Source organism: Gorilla gorilla, chromosome 2 (genome assembly GCF_029281585.2).
Source record: "Gorilla gorilla gorilla isolate KB3781 chromosome 2, NHGRI_mGorGor1-v2.1_pri, whole genome shotgun sequence".
Classification (NCBI taxonomy): Eukaryota; Metazoa; Chordata; class Mammalia; order Primates; family Hominidae; genus Gorilla; species Gorilla gorilla.
Genome location: NC_086017.1, coordinates 56,974,731 through 56,994,567, shown reverse-complemented (window position 1 = coordinate 56,994,567; position 19,837 = coordinate 56,974,731). Strand labels below are relative to the sequence as shown.

At 38.9% G+C, this 19,837-nt stretch overlaps 1 protein-coding gene across 4 annotated transcripts in view; it reads left to right on the top strand.

Moving 5' to 3' along the window:
* Positions 1-19,837, top strand: part of SETD2 (SET domain containing 2, histone lysine methyltransferase) — a 149,402-nt gene that overhangs the window by 46,274 nt on the left and 83,291 nt on the right. For all 4 annotated transcript variants that reach the window (XR_008678320.2, XR_008678321.2, XM_019023373.4 and 1 more), the window contains exons 4-8: positions 2,680-2,811; positions 5,430-5,558; positions 13,289-13,412; positions 16,009-16,086; positions 17,864-17,961. Coding sequence is in view for 2 of the 4 variants with exons in the window: in XM_019023373.4 (XP_018878918.3) it covers positions 2,680-2,811; positions 5,430-5,558; positions 13,289-13,412; positions 16,009-16,086; positions 17,864-17,961 (561 nt within the window). In the remaining 2 variants the exon portion in view is untranslated. The remainder of the gene's footprint in view (positions 1-2,679; positions 2,812-5,429; positions 5,559-13,288; positions 13,413-16,008; positions 16,087-17,863; positions 17,962-19,837) is intronic.

The window sequence follows — 19,837 nt, the reverse complement described above, 5'->3', positions numbered from 1 at the left end:
CTAGACTAGAACATAATTTTCTTCTCTCATTTTTTTTTTAGACTATTGTTAATAGATTAAATCTGGCAATAGTGTAATAAATATTTTAGAAATGATAAAGTGGTTTATCAAAAAATCCCTAACATGAAACAAATTATAATGAGAATAAGAGTAATGAAAACATAGTCCTCTAGAGCAGGGCTTCTCAGTCTGTTTTAACTTTAACCCCTCCTTGATAATTTTCTCATTTTCCTGATGTAAATTTATATTGATTGTGCTTAAAAAACCAAAACAAAAAGTATCCTGCCCCCTTACTCTCCTTTTTTGGAAGTTTTCCTGCTAGTTGAGAATCAACCTAGCCATTGTATCTTTAAGGATCAAAATGTTATTAAATCAAATTTTCCTCTGTGTATAAGGTAAAAGACTTAATTTTAAAGGTAGGTCCTACCAGAAATTTTTTTCTATTACAAAATAACCTTTTAACAGAGAGCCTTTTACAGCTATTTTCATTTATATCTAGTTATAAATTAGGTTTACATTTAAAATATTCAATATTTTAAGTAGTACCCTTTAGGAATTGTGTGAGTAGACTAATGGAACTTGCAAGATCTTTGTAAAAGACTATAAATAAAACTAATCAGTCCAATTCTCTGACTTTTCTTTAGCATTGAGAATCAGATATATATATATATAAAACTGTGCACATAGATTTGGTTAGTGGAGGCATAAGAGGGCTTCCACCACTTTGCAGTGGGAAGGATTTATATATATTTAACTTTTTTTTTTTTTTTTTTTTTTGAGACAGAGTCTCACTTTGTCTCCCAGGGTGGAGTGCAGTGGCGTGATCTCAGCTCACTGCAGCCTCTGCCGGGTGCCACCACGCCCAGCTAATTTTTGTATTTTTAGTAGAGATGGGTTTCACCATGTTGGCCAGGCTGGTCTCGAACTCCTGACCTCAGGTGATCCGCCCGTCTCAGCCTCCCAAAGTACTGGGATTACAGGCGTGAGCTACCACGCCTGGCCTATATATTCAAAATTTTGAAGTGCCTGTTATATGCTAGGCATTTAGGAGCCACTAAGAAGACAAACTCTTATAAAAAATAATATGAATATAATGAAAATATTTTTCTTACGTTTAATGGAAAAGGGCTTAACTGCCAAAATCTATGCCCATTCGTCCTATTCCAGCCTTCTAGAGCAATACAAAATAAAGCTGCTGCTGATTCTTCAAAATTGTAGCTAAGTACTTCTAAATAGATAATTTCGTTTAGTCATCTTCAGGCTAAGCATATTCATATACTCATTAACGAATTGTGTCTTTAATCAAGAGGAATCATTCTTTTCACCTAAACTTAGTTAAAACTATCATAACACTCTTCAGGCACTTCATAAAATTGGCACTAGAATAGAACATATGTTGAAGATCAAAGCAGATTAGAGGTAGGAGATTAGATAACCATTTACAGCAGCTATGCTGTTTCCTGTTTGATAGTCAAAGAGTGAGTTATAGTTCTTATAGTTCCCTAATCTTAAACATAACAGATCTTTTTTGACCATCTTTGGTTGTTTTGTTTTGTTTTGTTTTGTTTTTAGACCAGGGTAAAAGACTAGTTCATCAGCAAAAAGGCCAATAAATAATCACATTTTCACTTTTGCTTTGCACACTCTGGCATGGCTTATTATGAACACAATCAAATTTTAGCAGTTTATGTTCTTCTCCAAAATAAATCTGTCTGCATGGAGAAAGTTGAGCCCTCTTAAACATTTACCTGATTATTCTGTAATTACACTTCATTTAAAAAATTCAATCTGCTTTTAAACAAAATTTATGCAAATGTGATGTTACTGAAAGATTCTCTAAAATATTGGATTGAGTTAGAACTCACTCTTATTTTTTTAGAAACCCCTTTTCTCCCTCAATCTTATATCTCAACTATTATTTGCTCATCCATGAGGTCTGATTCTTAAATTTAACTTTAACCAGCTATGTCACTATTTGAAATGCACGAGTTTTCCTATTTTTCCTAGAACCTAGTATGACTTTAACACTTGAAACTGTTCTGAATCCAAGGCTTAGCTGACCTGGAGTAGGAAATAAGGGCTGAGTTCCAGAATGATTAGTCTTGAACTCATCTCATCTTCCCCATTTGCCAAGGTTAAGGTTGCCCTTCTCATGTTTTTTTTTTTTTTTTTTTTGGTAATGCAGGTCTTAGGATTTTCAGTCTCACAAGTACTAATAATTAGATGTTTTATTTTGAATGGTTGACTTAACAGGAATCATTAAATGTGAATCTAGCCAGGCGTAGTGGATCATGCCTGCAATTGCAGCACTTTGGGAAGTGGAGGCAGGGGAATTTCTTGAGCCCAGGAGTTCAAGACCAGCCTGAGTAACATAGAGAGACCCTGTCTCTACAGAATATTAAAAAACAAACAACAACAACAACAAAAACCAAGCGTGGTGGCATGAGCTGTGGTCCCAGCTATTCAGGAGGTGGAAGTGGGAGGGTCATTTGAATCCAGGAGGTTGAGGCTGCAGTGAGCCATGATTGCATCACTGCACCCTGGCCTGGGTGACAGAACAAGACCCTGTTTAAAAAAACCCAAAAGAATCTAATGAGATTTGGCACATATTTGATTATATATGTTATATCTTTGCCAGGAAATTTATTTAATCAGTTTTTATGAAATTTTACCCAATAGAAAGAAGAATAAATCTCATCGAGATATTAAGCGAATGCAGTGTGAGTGTACACCTCTTTCTAAAGATGAAAGAGCTCAAGGTGAAATAGCATGTGGGGAAGATTGTCTTAATCGTCTTCTCATGATTGAATGGTAAGTAAATTAGAATACTTGGCTTTTGCTCAGCACTTCTATTAAATGTCTCTAAATATTGAATTATCAATGAAGAATAAAATTTAACCTTTCTCCTACCTATGGATGACTATAAGCAAAAAAGTAGACACTTTGATGTATAGTAGAAAACATATTAATAGGGAAACAAATATCCCTTGCATTGTGCATTAGATTACAGTACCCACCATGTTTTAAGTGCTCTGTAAAGTAGTCCTATAATATTAATTTCTATTCAGTACTTTTTTTATCTTTTATAATATTTATGTCCTAGAGGTAAATGTTGGTATTTTTTAGCTTTCACTATAAAGTGAAATAAAACCCTAACATTTCAGAAATGCATAAAGTGAATGTCTTCTCCCAAACATCAGTCCCATTGTTTTGTCATTTTTCCAGAAAACTTTTAATGCCTGTGCTAGCATAGGTAGATGTTTTCCTCTTTTTATGTATACAGATAAAATCTTATTCTATATACTTGCTTGGATTTGCTAATCAGACCTAATCAGAGCTCTGTGTACAGACCTGCCTAAATCTTTCTCTTGACTGCATTATGTATTCTATTCATAGTTAGCCGGTAATTAGTCTATTGACAGACATTTGCTTCTGTATTGTTCTTATAAATAGTAAATATCTTTACATTAAAAAATTTAATTTTGGCCAGGCGTAGTGGCTCATGCCTGTAATCCCAGCTATTTGCGAGGCTGAGGCGGGCAGATCACTTGTGGCCAGGAGTTTAGGATCAGCCTGGCCAACATGGTGAAACCCCATCTCTACTAAAAAATACAAAAATTAGCCAGGCATGATGACACACACCTGTAATCCCAGCTACTGTGGAGGCTGAGGCAGGAGAAGCACTTGAACCTAGGAGGTGGAGCTTGCAGTGAGCTGTCATTCCACTATAGTCCAGCCTGGGTGACAGAGCGAGACCTTGTCTCAAAAAAATTTTTTTAACCAATCTGATTGATGAAAAATATATTTTTGTCTTTAACATGGAAAGAGTATACCTTATTTTTGATGTTAGTGAAGGGTTTTTTCCCCCAAAGCTCAGTTTTTGGTTTTGCTCATGTTATAGTGTTGCAAAAATAAAATATATATACCTTGAAAAAATAAAGAGAAAGGATTTTTGGTATTCTTTTATCCAAACTAGAGAGAGAGATGACAGTACAGATGTAAGAAGAGAAGACATAGAGTTAGCATTATTCTAACTTCATATTGTTGCCCTAGTCATTCTTCTGGGTTTTCCTGCCAACCTTGTGAAGCATACATGAAGAAAAATATTTCTTCATATTATTCACACACTTAAGCTTTTAGTAGTTCTCGGTTGTTCTCATGATTAGGTTCAAACTTAGCCTTGTATTCAGAGCCCTTGGTAGCATATCATCAGCCTGTCTTTTCATCCTCCAGCAACTCACCTTTCTTATCAGTTATCTTTAGTTGTTTCATTTCTCTTTGTCCAAACAGGGATTGTTTTCCTATTTCTGCACACAGGCAGGGACAGTTGTATCTCCAGTTTTCTTTATGCATATCCTATGTATCATTAGAGATTCTGCCTTAAATTCTCTTCCCTCCTGAAAGCTTTCCTTTATACTGCCTCACTCTAGAGCAAATCCTTCATCCTTTGACCATTGCTAAAAATGTTATTTGCTGCTGGGTTGGCAATAAATAATAATATATTCAAAATGATTGGTAATTTCCAGTGGTCTTTTTTTTTTTTTTTTTTTTTTTTTTGAGACAGTCTCCCTCTGTCGCCCAGGCTAGAGTGCAGTGGTGCAATCTTGACTCACTACAACCTCTGCCTCCTGGGTTCAAACAATTCTCCTGCCTCAGCCTCCCAAGTAGCTGGGATTACAGGCGTGCACCATCATGCCCGGCTAATTTTTGTATTTTTCAGAGAGACAGGATTTCACTATGTTGGCGAGGGTGGTCTTGAATTCCTGACCTCAAGTGATCCACCTGCCTTGGCCTCCCAAAGTGCTGGGATTACAGGCATGAACCACCGTACTCAGCCCCCTCTGGTGTAGTTTTAATCATCGTTAAAACCTTTATATCTATCACATATTAAGAAGTCAATCAGTGTTTGATTTTATCATTTTTACTCTAGGATCCATGGGAGAAGAGCCATGCCATGTTATTCTGTTTACTCTGAACAAGGATATATTTAATAATGACTTTAGATTTTCTCGATTGTAGATCAAGTAGTTAGCTGCATTCAAAAAATGAAATTAAAAGTGATTAGAGTAGAAGGAAGGGAAGGTGCACTTACAGAATATAAGTTCTGCAGAGTTGTCAATGTACTGAAAGCTTACATGCAGCCTGAAAATGTATTCTAGACACCTAGGGAGTGGTAGATATTTCTGTGATGACCAGATATCAAGGCTGTATTGTGGGTATGATCTGTTTAAGTAACAATGTAGATACTCAGTTCTAAGGAATCCCTTTGTGATGGAAGGAAAGGAAGACTTAGTTGGGGGTTAGTCATACATATGCTAATTATACCATAAAAGTATGTATATATGTAGTTATACTAACACATTTTTTCAAAGTTACTTTGGTTCTTTTGCTGCTTTAAAGAATTAAATTTCCTCCTTTTCTCATTTCAGTTCTTCTCGGTGTCCGAATGGGGATTATTGTTCCAATAGACGGTTTCAGAGAAAACAGCATGCAGATGTGGAAGTCATACTCACAGAAAAGAAAGGCTGGGGCTTGAGAGCTGCCAAAGACCTTCCTTCGTAAGTTCTTTTTTAATTACCTTTCACTTCCTTTTTTGAGACAAGGTCTCACTCTTTCACCCAGACTGGAGTGCAGTGGCACGATCTTGGCTCACTGGAACCTCTACCTCCCGGATTCAAGCAATTCTCCTGCCTTAGCCTCTCAAGTAGCTGGAACTACAGGCTCATGCCACCATGCCCAGCTAATTTTTTTTGTATTTTTTTGGTAGAGACGTTGTTTCACCATGTTGGCCAGGCTGGTTTCGAACTCTGACCGCAAGTTTTCCGCCCACCTTGGCATCCCAAAGTGCTGGGATTACAGGTGTGAGCCATCGCGCCCGGCCTTCACTTCATTTTTGTGTTGTTGAACTTAGATGTTTTTGTAGGGAAACAATTTCTTTATTACACTGAGGTTTAATGATGATTATTATGTAGAATGACCACTTGGTAGCTAGTTTGTTGTTAAAAAATCTTTTTTTCTTTTTTGGTAATTATGTTTTCTTTAATTCCAAGCAACTACCAAGTGTTTACTGTGGACCCCCAGAATCTCTATGAAGCTATATAAAAAGAAGTTGGGACAGAATCCATTAGTATACATAAAATTGAGTTGGGATAAGAGTAGAAGAGAAGGCCAGGTGCAGTGGCTCGTGCTTGTAATCTCAGCGCTATGGGAAGCTAAGTGGGAGGACTGCTTGAGCCTGGGAGTTCAAGGTTACAGTGAGCTGTGATCACGCCACTGCATTCTAGCCTGGATGGCAGTGATCTCTTGTCTCTTAAAGAAAAAAAAAAAAAAGAGTAGAAGAGAATACCTGAGCATATCAAGGTTAAGAATTAAAACATACTTGATAGATAATCATTAAACATTTCTTGAATGAATAAATGTTGCTTTCCATGTAACTGATGTAAGTTTTTAATGTAATACAGCAAAAGGTTCACTTTATTTTCTACCATATTCAGTATTTCCTGGAAATGTTTAATTTTCTTATATATAGCATATTTAAAGTATTCTTGGCCGGGCATGGTGACTCATGCTTGTAATCCCAGCACTTTGGGAAGCCAAGGTGAGTGGATCACCTGAAGTCGGGAGTTCGAGACCAGCCTGGCCAACATGGCGAAACCCTGTCTCTACTAAAAATACAAAAATTAGATGGGTGTGGTGGCGCACGCCTATAATCCCAGCTACCCGGGAGGCTGAGGTAGGAGAATCGCTTGAACTTGGGAGGCGGAGGTTGCAGTGAGCCGAGATCATGCCACTGCCCTCTAGCCTGGGAGACAGAGCAAGACTCCATCTCGAAAACAAACAAAAAACCCAAAATTACGCTGGACGTGGTGGCTCACGCCTGTAATCCCAGCACTTTGGGAGGCCGAGGTGGGCAGATCACCTGAGGTCAGGAGTTCAAGACCAGCCTGGCCAATGTGGTGAAACCCTGTCTCTACTAAAAATACAAAAATTAGCTGGATGTGGTGGCAGGCACCAATAATCCCAGTTACTTGGGGGGCTGAGGCAGGAGAATCTCTTGAACCGGGGAAGTGAAGGTTGCAGTGAGCCGAGATTGCGCCATTGTACTCCAGCCTGGGCGACAAGAGTGAAACTCTGTCTCAAAAAACAAAACAAAAATTAGCCAGGCATGATGGTGCACAGCTGTAATCCCAGCTACTCGGGAGGCTGAGGCAGAAGAATTTGCTTGAACCCACGAGGAGGAGGTTGCAGTGAGCTGAGATCATGGCACTGCATTCCAGCCTGGGAGACAGAGCAAGACTGTCTCCAACAAAAAAAAAAAGTATTCTTAATGAAGGTCAAGTGCCTGTTTGAAGTTAAATATAAACAGATTACATGTGTTTATGGTTGAAACATTTAAAAAATATATAAAAGAAAAAATGGAAGGAAATAAAACATTTGCTGGATTCTAGTAACTTAGACATAACTGTTCTTTCAGAACCCTCTGAGCATATGGCCACAGCTGGATGGGAGTTGGAGTTGGGGCAGGACTTGGTGGGGTTTAATCTGTTTATTGTGGGAATTCAAAACACAGGTAATAAAGACAATAATTTTTTTTTCTCACTGTTTTCCCCTTGGCAATAATTTAGTTTTATGACAGGAATCCTCATATATCTTTTGATAAGCAAATTGTTCTTTTTTTTTTTTCCTTGGAAGAAATGATGTTTATATTAATCTATCCTTTTGGGAACCAATCAGAAAACAACATGTTTTGTTACACAAAAAGGGGGCTAGTAGGAACCTCATAGATTTCTCTTCTCCTCTAAGTTTTGTAAAAACACACCCTGGCTCATAACTGGTTTTTATTGTTTTTTATTTTTTTGAGACAGGGTCTTGCCCTGTCACCCTCGCTGGAGTATCCTGGCTCAATCATAGCTCACTGCAGTGTCGACCTCCCAGGCTCAATTTATCCTCCTGCCTCAGCCTTCTGAGTAGCTGAGACTATAAGTGTGAGCCAGTATGCCCAGCTACTTTATTTTTCTATTTTTTGTAGAGATGGGGTCCTCACTATGTTGCCTAGGCTTCTCATAACTGGTTTTTAATTGTTTATTTGAAACAAATATCCCACAGAATTGTCATATGCCCCATATCCATTCATTGGATTCTTTATAATATTTTAAACAAATAATTGGTTACACTTCCTTTGAACACTGTTAATGATACAGAACTCAATACCTCTCAAAGCAGCCCACTGAATTTCCAAAATCACTAGTTCTAGTCCAGACGCACATTTTCAAAGATGCCTTCTTTCATTCTGCCCTAGCCAGCCAGGCCCTCTTGAGAGTTTTTTTTTTTTTTTTTTTAAAGGAACCACAGTTTGGACACAAGCCTCTCTTACAGGGACAATAGTGGATGAGCTGTCTGGACGCTGGTCTTTTGTGGTATCTGCAGTAAAACACATAGCTTCAAACCTGATCTAAATTCTGTTACTTGCAACAGACACTCTTTGATAGCTCAGTGCTCTTCTCATATTAAGGGGAAAGGAGACTGGGGAAGGGAGGAAAGGATATATGGCTCCAGTTTATAAGCCAGGTTAAAATTTCCTAAAGCTCTTTTGTTTTCTTCAGCTATTCACAGAGAACCCTGCTTTGCTAAAATATACTAGGACTTAATGTTTCCGTGTTTCCCATACCTTCCTACTCCTATAACTGCCACATGATGATGGTAATACCAATAGTTTATGAATTTCATAAACTAGTCAAAACTCTTGAGTTGTTTGCTGGTAGAGTATTACCATTTAATAAGGACAGATTATCAGATCTACACAGGATGAGAAATTATTTGGAGCTAAGTTGCTAGTTAGTGTTAAAGTGCCATGGTGGACCCCACCAAAAAAGCAGGTTATTACCAAAACCCCTGTAGTTTTAGGAAATCTCCCAATTGTAGGAAGAGAAGGCAGTCCAGGTTGACTTAATGTAATTGGATACCAGATAGGGTTTTAATTGAGGTAAAATTCACATAATATATTGACCATTTTAAAGTTTACAATTCAGTACCATTTAGTGCATTCATAATCTTGTGCAACCGCCACTTTTGTCTGTGTCCAAAACATTTTCATCATCTGAAAAGGGAACTAACTCTGCCTGTTAAGCAGAATCTTCTCATACCTGCCTCCTCCCAGGCCTGGCAGCCACTAATTTGCTGTCTGTTTCTGTGGGTTGATCTATTCTCGGTATTTCGTATAAATGAAATTATACAATATGTGGCCTTTTGTGTCTGGCTTCTTTCACTTAGCATTATGTTTTTGAGGTTTCATCTGTATTGCAGCATGTGTCAGCACTTAATTCCTATTTATGGCTGAATAATACTCTCTTGTATGGGTATACGATATTTTGTATATCCTTATGTTAGTTGATGGACATTTGGGCAAATGAGGCTTTTTTTTTTTTTTTTTTTTTGAGATGGAGTCTTGCTCTGTCACTCAGGCTGGAGCGCAGTGGCACGATCACGGCTCACTGCAACCTCTGCTTCCCGGGTTCAAGTGATTCTCCTGCCTCAGCCTCCTGAGTAGCTGGGATTACAGGTGTGTGCCACCATGCCCAGCTAATTTTTCTATTTTTAGTAGAGAGGGGGTTTCACCATGTTGGCCCAGCTGGTCTCGAACTCCTGACTACAGGTGATCCGCCTGGCTTGGCTTCCCAAAGTGCTGTAATTACAGGGGTGAGCCACCGTGCCCGGCCAAAATGAGGCTTTTTTAGAAGCCATCTTTCCCCTCCACATTTTTTTGTTGTTTTTCGACACAGGGTCTCACTGTGTTGCCCAGGCTCGAATGCAGTGGCGCGATCACAGCTTACTGCCGCCTCAACCTCCTGGGCTCAGGTGATCCCCCCACCTTAGCCTCCTCAGTAGCTGGGACTACAGGTGTACACTACCGTACTCTGCTAATTTTTTTGTATTTTTAGTAGAGACAGGGTTTTGCCGTGTTGCCCGGGTTGGTCTCGAACTCCTAAGCTCCAGTGATCCTCTCACCTTGGCTTTCCAAAGTTCTGGTATTACAGGCGTGAGCCACCACACCTGGCCCGTTTTATTAATAAAAAGTTTCAGACTTACAGAAAAGTTGGAAGAGTTGAACAGTTAGTGTCCATGTAAGCACCACTTAGATTTTATAGTTATTAACATTTTGTTCTGTTTGCTTTATTTTACATTCTCTGTCTGCCCGTCTCTTTTTTATCTATCAGTCTTTTTTTGATGAAACTTAAAGGGAGTTGCAGACATTACCCTTAACCCCTAAACCTTCCATAGCTTTGCAGTGACAGTGACAATTTCTGTCCCCACCCACCTGCCATAGTAGAGCCCTGTTGCCCTGAACAGGCTTTAAGGAGAAGGAGTTCAATGAAGCGACCCTATTCAGCCAGGAGCAAATTTCAGGCTTAGAAAAAGATTAATAAGAATCATAAGAATCACACTTCTCATTGCCTTTGCCTTCATGGGATTTAGTCACTGCATGCCAGGCAATATGATGTTTTTCTGCTTTATTTTTGTTTTTATTTTGGTTTTTAATTGAGACACGTAGCTTCTCTAAGAAACCTAAATCTTAGAGTTTTAAGGACTGCATGATAGACTTTTACACTGGCCTCATTTAGTTTTTTGGAGGTTAGGCAGCTGGAGGGTCTAGCCACTCTTCCTACATTCTCCAAATTCCTGAGGACTTTGAGATGCTTCTCTCAGCTGCTTCCTCAAGCTCAAACTGTTAGATCCATGTGTGTTGGTATATCCTTCCAACTTCCTGATGTGGGGTCTCTACTCTGAGTGATTTACTGGCTGGTCAGGCTCTGATATTTAAGAACTTTTTCTAAATAAGGTGATTTGAGAGTAATATCATTAGAATTGAATATTTTAGTAAAATTCAAGAAAGCATCTTTATAATATAATGAGGTAAATAGTTATTTAGGTGGAGTTTGAATCCCAGGCTGTAATTGAGCTTTATGAAGTTGGATAGATCACCTACATTATCCAAACTCTGTCTTATTTGTCAAATGGGCATAATATCGATGCCAGATGACATCAATATGCTTTATTTTTATTTTTCATACTACCTTTCAAAAGCAGGTAATCAAGCCTTAAATGAGTAAGTTTAGGGAAGATAGATTTTTGGCAGAAGAGGGATTGGAAATATTTTTTATGTGTGCAGTTCCAGATCCTGGATAATATATGTTTTGTATGTTTTGTAGTCACCACATTTAATTCACAAGGCAGTCTATGATGTCATTTTTCTTTTTCTCTCTTTTTTAAGTTTTTAAAAAATGTTTTAAAACATTTTTTTAAATTTATTTATTTTGGTAGAGATGGGGTTTCGCCATGTTGCCCAGCTGGTCGGAAACTCCCAGGCTTAAGTGATCTACCCACCTCGGCCTCCCAAAGTGCTGGGATTACAGACTTGAGCCACTGTGCCCAGCTTTTTTTTCTTTTTTAATGCAATGGCGTCTTGCTCTGTCACCTAGCCTGGAGTGCAGTAATGTGATTGTAGCTCATTGTAGATTCAAACTCAGGGCTCAAGCAATTCTCCTGCCCCAGGTTTTCAACTGGTGTAGTGGACTATAGGCACATAATACCATGGCCGGCTAATTTTTTAATTTTTTATTGTTTGTCAAGATGAGGTCTTCTTGTGTTTTTCAGGCTGGTCTTGAACTCCTGGGCCAAAGCAATCCTGCCCCCACCCCCGGCCACCCAAAGTGACTTTTCTTTTTCTTGAGGGAGGGCACTAATCCTGGAAGTGGAGAGTCCAACATTGTAGGACCTCAAATTTTGTCATCATTTTAAATTATTTGCAAGATGATAAGCTTCTGGGGTTAGAAAGGACATTTCAAATATTGGTTATAGAGGTAATAATTTGACTTTCTAGGTTTACCCATGAATAATCAGATTTTTATTATTGAGACCTAAATGTGTTTGTGATGGACTACTATATAAATATATATATACATCCACTATAAACTTCTCCAATCCTGTTTTTGAGCTCTGCTTTTTAATATATGTATTCTTCTCTCATTTGTTTTTAATTGCTTTATTTTTTAAAGTAAAAGGATTTAATTTTTTTCAGTTGGCAAAGTTAACTCCTTTAATAAGTACATTGATTATGCCAGTATGTTGTAAACAAATACAAAAGATTTACATTAAAAAAATTTCTTTCATTAGAATTAGGGCATGTTTATTTTGAGGGGATAAGAAAAGACTTTCAGGCAGGCCATTTTATGTCAGAACTTCAGAGTAAAACATAGTATAACATTTGTCTACATAGAACTAATAGTTGAAGTCATTGGTTAGAATGAGCTTTTAGAGAATAAAGAGAAGGGGAAAAGACTGAGAATTTAGTATCTTCAGTTCAGAATAAATAGGTAAATAATCAAGAAAAGAACATTCAAAGATAAAGGGTAACTGAAAGATGCCAAAGAAGAAGATAAATAACAATTACCGATAACATTCTAAAGAGACTTCAAAGAGAATGTCATTACATAAAGGGAATTAGATTTGATCTTTAACATTTTTAGAGACCTTTGAGAGTAAAGACAGCAGAAGGGCTGCTATATTTAAGTTGCCTTCTTTTTTTTCTTTTTCCTTTTTTTTTTTTTTTGAGACGGAGTCTCACTCTGTTGCCCAGGCTGGAGTGCAGTGGCGCGATCTCGGCTCACTGCAACTTCTGCCTCCCAGGTTCAAGCAATTCTCCTGTCTCAGCCTCCCAAGTAGCTGGGACTACAGGCGCATGCACCACGCCTGGCTAATTTTTGTATTTTTAGTAGAGATGGGGTTTCACCATATTGGTCAGGCTGGTCTCGAACTTCTGACCTCAGGTGATCCACCCACCTCTACCTCCCAAAGTGCTGGGATTACAGGCGTGAGCCTCTGCACCCGGCTGCCTTTTTTTTTGTTTGTTTGTTTTAGAGCAAAAATCCTCTAACTTTTCAGTGTCTCTTGATTTCTTCAGAGCTGTTTTCCAGCTGTTAATAACTGTTTTTTTGATATTGTAAGCCAGACTTGAATGATTTAGTATCTAGTTAAAGGATATATATTTTGGTAGTAGGTATAAATTATAAAAGCATCTTAGAATCAACATTCTTTGTAAAGTACTGTGAAGGAGAAAAGTAACCTTGGTTAGAAGCTAGATACTTGACGTGTGTTTGAAATTTATTTTGTGTAATAACTAAATGTATCCACATTGCAGTATTTATTTAAATTCCTTATTTTTGCCTGAGCGTATATGTTTTCCCTACTGCTCCTAGGCAGGAAGTGCTATTTTTTTCCTTTTGGTTTGCAGGAACACCTTTGTCCTAGAATATTGTGGAGAGGTACTCGATCATAAAGAGTTTAAAGCTCGAGTGAAGGAGTATGCACGAAACAAAAACATCCATTACTATTTCATGGCCCTGAAGAATGATGAGGTAAGCAGCTTGGATATGTTTGCCTTGAAACAGATCTGTTAGGTTTGAAGGAGCCATTGATACTGATTTGATTTTTTTTTTTTTTTTTTTTTTTTTGGGGGACGGAGTCTCGCTCTATCGCCCAGGCCGGAGTGCAGTGGCAAGATCTCGGCTCACTGCAACCCCTGCCTCCTGGGTTCAAGCGATTCTCCTGCCTCAGCTTCCTGAGTAGCTAGGATTACAGGCGCCCGCCACCACGCCTTGCTAATTTTTGTATTTTTAGTAGAGACGGGGTTTCACCACGTTGGCCAGGCTGGTCTCGAACTCCTGACCTCACCAAAGCATTGAGATTACAGGCATGAGCCACCGTGTCCTGCCGACTGATTTCTAAAATACATTAAGTGACAAAAATGAGGGGCAGAGCAGTATAAATAGTTAGCGTCTATTTGTTTACAAAAAGCGTGGAAGTTACTGTTGCATGACAAGGTAGAAAATAAAAACATGGAAGAGAGAGGAATTTACATATATATATGTAAAGATAAACGTAGTGTGTTTTAGATTACAACTCTTAGAAATTATTGATGACCCCCAGAGTGCCTTTTTTTTTTTTTTTTTTTTTAGAGATAGTGTCTTGCTGTATTACCTGGGCTGGAGTGCAGTGGTGCCATCTTGGCTCATTGCAACCTCTGCCTCCCGGGTTCAAGCGATTCTTGTGCCTCAGTCTTCTGAGTAGCTGGGACTACAGGCACACACCATCATGCCCAGCTAGTTTTTGTATTTTTAGTAGAGATGGAGTTTTGCCATGTTGGCCAGGCTGGTCTTGAACTCCTGGCCTCAAGCAATCCATGTGCCTCAGCCTCCCAAAGTACTGGTATTATAGGTGTGAGCCACCGTGCCTGGCCCCAAAGTGCTTTTGCTTATATAGGTTATGTGGGTTATAATTACTTATACTTAATCATATTAAAAATCACCACTGAGAAATTTAGAATGTCTGTTTAAAACCACATTAGGGCCAAGTGGGAGAATCATTTGAAGCCAAAGGAGGCCAGCCTGGGCAACATAGTGAGACCTCATCTCTACAAAAACTAAAAAAAATTAACCGGGCATGGTTTTGCATGCATCTAGTTACAGCTGCTCCAAGGGCTCAGACCGAAGGCTAAAACAGAGGATCACTTGAGTGTTGGCCCAGATTGGCCTCCCAGAGCGTTGGGATTACAGGCATGAACCACTACACCCAGCCCATTTTGGTCTTTATTTAGAAGTTTGTTGATGTTTTGTGGCCAGAAATCTGCCATAGGAACTTAACTATTGTTTAGTATCAGTTAGCCTATGGTAAAATTGGTTTCCTTGTATGTTGTTTTGCTTTTGTAAGTTGCAGTTTCAAAGAACCTGTTGATGACTTTAAGTGAGGACTTAACTGTAACAATAGTAAGCCCATTACTTATTGATAAAAACAACATGGTATTATGAAAAATAACTTTTTTTTTTTGAGTCAGGGTCTTGCTCTGTTGCCCAGCCTGGGGTGCAGTGGCATGATGATAGCTCACAGCAGCCTTGAACTGCTGGGCTCAAGCAGTCCTCCCCCCTCAGTCTCCTGAGGTGCTGGAACTACAGGCACATGCCACCATGCCTGGCTTATTTTTAAATTTTTTGTAGAGACAGGGTCTTGCTGTGTTGCCCAGGCTGGTCTCACTTCTGACCTGAAGCAATCCTCCTGCCTCAACTTCCCAAAGCACTGGGATTACAGACATAAACCACTGTGCCTGGCCTTGGAAAATGATTATTTAAATTTTTTTTTTTTTTTTTTTTTTAGTGAAAAGAGTTGCATCGCTTTACATTTTTATAAATCTCTTTAATGTCTGGCTTAATAGAATTCAGTTCGATTCTCATATATCTGCCTCTGTATTCAGTGTGGAAATGTAAATTCTAGGGACCTAACCCCAGAGCTGTTTAGTTTAACCCTAGGGATGGGTTCAGCAAGTTTTAACAAACTCTCCATGGAATTTGGATACACACTCAAGGTTGAGACCTATGGCATTGTGACATAGCCCACACTTTAAAGTGAAGTATTATACCATGCAGTGAGATTAGGATGTAATAGAATATAAGAAATGGCTAAGGATAAATGGGAGAGACACTGATAAAGATAATTTTGCCTATGGGCATAAGTTAATAATTAGCAGATCTTCCAAAAGCATCAGTTAGGTATTTGTCGCTTTGAAGTGGGAAGCAGTGTGACAGTTCTCTGAAGCAAGGGCAAAGTGGGGGTAAGGGAGTGTGTGTGTGTGTGTGTGCGCGTGCGTGTGCATTGCATGTATCTTACATTTGTCTTAATGCTTTTCCTTTGTAAAATGTGTAAATTTTTTTTGATTGGGTTAATTTAATTCACAGTGTCATCTGTCTTCAGTTAGAAATAATGGAAACCGAGCCGTTGTTTACAGTGGAAAAACTATGAAGCTGGTAGTCAGGAGGCCTCACTGCCCTACCTTAACTGGTTAGGTTTCGCAGCACAATCTTTTTTTTAATTGATGCATAAGAGATGTATGTAGTTTTGCAGGTAATTGCATGAATATTTAAGGTATTATTTTTTAATTCTTAAATGATCCTCTTCTCCCAGATAATAGATGCCACTCAAAAAGGAAATTGCTCTCGTTTCATGAATCACAGCTGTGAACCAAACTGTGAAACCCAAAAAGTAAGTTGAGGTGGATTTAGAATTTGAGGTATTTGTTCACGATTGCTGTTCTGACCATTAATTTTAGATCCCATATCTAAGGTACTCATGAATTTTTTAGTCCCTTTTTCCTATTCTACTTTATTATTTAAGATTTTATTTGGAAATAGGTTTAGATTTATAGGAATGTTAGAAAAATAGTATTGACTACACCCATGTATCAGTCTTCACCTAGCTTTCCCCATGTTAACATCATATATAACCATAATAAAAGGATCAGATCCAGGGAATGCTATTAAGTAATATAAAGACCGTATTCAAATTTTGACAGCTGTTGTTTTTCTGGTCCAAGATCCAATCCAGGAACTCACATTGCATTTAGTTGTCACCTCTCCTTCCTTGCCCATAATTATTTTGTATATTATTTTAATGGTGCCAAAATACAAAACTAAATTTTAATTTTGAAAGTTCAGTGTGTATTTGGATTCTTTATTAGGTCTTATCTAGGTGCAACATTTGACTTTTAATAACACTGATGAGGGACTGAACGACTAACATTGAGAGGGATTGTATCTTTTTTCTTTTTTTTTTTGCCCAGGCTGGAGTGCAGTGACATGATCTCGGCTCACTGCAACCTCCGCCTCCTGGATTCATGCGATTCTCCTGCCTCAGCCTCCCAAGTAGCTGGGATTACACGTGCGTGCCATCACGTCCAGCTAATTTTTTTAGTATTTTTAGTAGAGACGGGGTTTTGCCATGTTGGCCAGGCTGGTCTCGAACTCCTGGCCTCAAGCGATCCACCCCCGTCAGCCTCCCAAAGTGCTAAGATTATAGGCGTGAGCCTCCGCACCCAGCTGGGATTGTAACTTTTTTAGGTTAAAGCTATGAACCCGCTCTGCAAATGTATATCATTGATTTCCTCTCATGTTGAAATAGCGCTTTTGAGTCTGTATATTTTTTGCGCTTGGAACTATACACTAATAGATTTTATGCATGGCTCTTCCAAGAGCCAAGTTGTATAACAAAAAGGAGAACCTACTGTGGAATCATTCAACCTAGGTTTTGGTTATAGTTCTGCCAGAGCTGGTGGCCACATGTCTAGCTATGAGACTCTCACTGTACAGTGTCCCTTAATCTCTGCAAGTCCAGAGTTTTCGTTAGTAACATGTGCAAATTGTCTGGATCAGAGCTCCTCAGTCCTTGACTTGCTTACATGTTTTGGAACTAAAAGATCTGCCTAACATGTATCTGCCCCCATTTTAATTCTTGAGTCTTATGCATCTGTTCTGATGTCCCTTTCACTATACTCAGCCAGATGACCACCGCTTCATGGAATTAAACTTTTGGGATCAGTGTTTCCTAGTTTCTATATCTCATCTTATCTTACAACATGGTTACTTTTAACATATGTTAATATAGACTTGCCTTTGATACTCAGTGACACAAGCATCCTCTATTTGCCAATTTTTAGTACAAGTGAATCTTTATGGAAATGTTAAGATAAATTAAAATAGCAGTTACTTTTTTTTTTTTTTTTTTAGCAGTTACTTTTGTTAGAGACGAATTAGAGATATATGCAATCTGGTAGTCCATTAAATGAGAGTTACACTTAAATATTTTAGTTCTTTTAAAGAAAAAGTCTCCATGTGCTATTTGGGAAAACCTTCATTGCCTAAAGACCCACTTGCATAATTAAGGCGGATGATGATGATCTTTATATATGCACACACACACACACACACACACACACACACACTAATAAGTTACTAATTTCTTTTGTTTTCAAACATCATCTCAGTGGACTGTGAACGGACAACTGAGGGTTGGGTTTTTTACCACCAAACTGGTTCCTTCAGGCTCAGAGTTAACGTTTGACTATCAGTTCCAGAGATATGGGTAAGTATTGTTTCTACTAATTTTGCTGCTTCTGATGGGGAAATAGGCTGTTCAGATATAAGGATATAAAACTTCAATATGAATTACTTAAAAGTTATATTTACTCTTAACTCTTATCTGTAAGATATTGTTTTGGTTTTGTGTGTTTTTCTACTGTATGACACTTCTGACACTTAAGGGATGTTGTACAGGAACTGTATAATTTTCTCCTCAACTTCATATGGTCTACTTGTATAATTATATTTCTTATGTAATTCTGAAGAACTTTAGACATGCCAACTCTTTTTGTGTCTGAAGAGAATAGTACAGTATTATAAATTCCTCTGTATCCGTTATTCAGCATTAACAGTTAGCAACTCATAACCAGTCTATTTCATCTGTACCATTTTGTACTCTTAAAATATAATTGGTTACCTAGTTCTTTTTTTTTTTTTTTTTTTTTTTTGAGATGGACTCTTGCTCTGTCGCCCAGGCTGGAGTGCAGTGGCGTGATCTCGGCTCACTGCAAGCTCCGCCTCCCAGGTTCATGCCGTTCTCCTGCCTCAGCCTCCCGAGCAGCTGGTACTACAGGCGCCCGCCACCACGCCCAGCTAATTTTTTGTATTTTTAGTAGAGACGGGGTTTCACCGTGTTGGCCAGGATGGTCTTGATCTCCTGACCTTGTGATCCGCCCGCCTCTGCCTCCCAAAGTGCTGGGATTACAGGCTTGAGCCACCGCGCCCGGCCTGGTTACCTAGTTCTGTTTCCTAAAAACAGTAACCGATGCAATAGCAAAGACTGCCTAAGCAAAAAGTGTGAGCATTAATAAAGATACTGAAGCATTAATAAAGATACTGAGGAGGTTTGAAGCACATTATGTAAAATCCCTGTGTTCTAATGACTACTAAAAAATAAAACTACAGGCTGGTTGCAGTGGGTCACGCCTGTAATCTCAGCACTTTGGGAGGCTGAGGCGGCCAGATCATGAGGTCAGGAGTTTGAGCCTGGCCAACATGGTGAAACCCCGTACATACTAAAAATATAAAAATTAGCTGGGCATGGTGGCGCACGCCTGTAATCCCAGCTACTCTGGAGGCTGAGGCAGGAGAATAGCTTGAACCTGGGAGGCGGAGGTTGCTGAAATCGTGCTGTTGCACTCCAGCTTGGGTGACAGAGGGACTCCATCTTAAAAAAATAAAAAGCAAACGAACAAAAAACTACGCCTGGGAGGCTGGGTGCGGTGGCTCACGCCTGTAATCTCAGCACTTTGAGAGGCCAAGGTGGGCAGATCACGAGGTCAGGAGTTCGAGACCAGCCTGGTCACATGGTGAAACCCCGTCTCTACTAAGAATACAAAAAATAGCCAGGTGGGGTGGCACATGCCTGTAATCCTAGCTACTCCGGATGCTGAGGCAGGAGAATCACTTGAGATCGTGCTACTGCACTCCAGCCTGGGCAACAGAGAAAGACTCTGTCTCGAAAAAAACAAAACAAAAACAAAAAAGCAAAAAAAAAAAAAGTATATTAGTCAACCAATTCATGACTTTGAAGACTAGTTTAAAAATAAAAAAGGAAAAAAATTAAGCATTTAAACATTTATTTTGCCTTTCTTAAGTGACTTCTGCTTTAGGTTAAACCAAATAGTTGATAAGGGGAAGTTTTTCTTTGTACAAGTCTTCCAGTTAATAAATGTAGTAGTAGGTGAGTGGTGCACGCTTATAGTCCCAGCTACTCAGGAGGGTGAGGTGGGAGGATCACTTGAGCCTAGGACATTGAGGCTGCAGGGAGGCATGACCTTGCTACTACAGTCCAGCCTGGGCCATAGCGCAAGACCCTGTCTCAGAAAACAAAAAGATAAAACTAAATTAAGTAGTAAAAATATCACCATATTGCAACA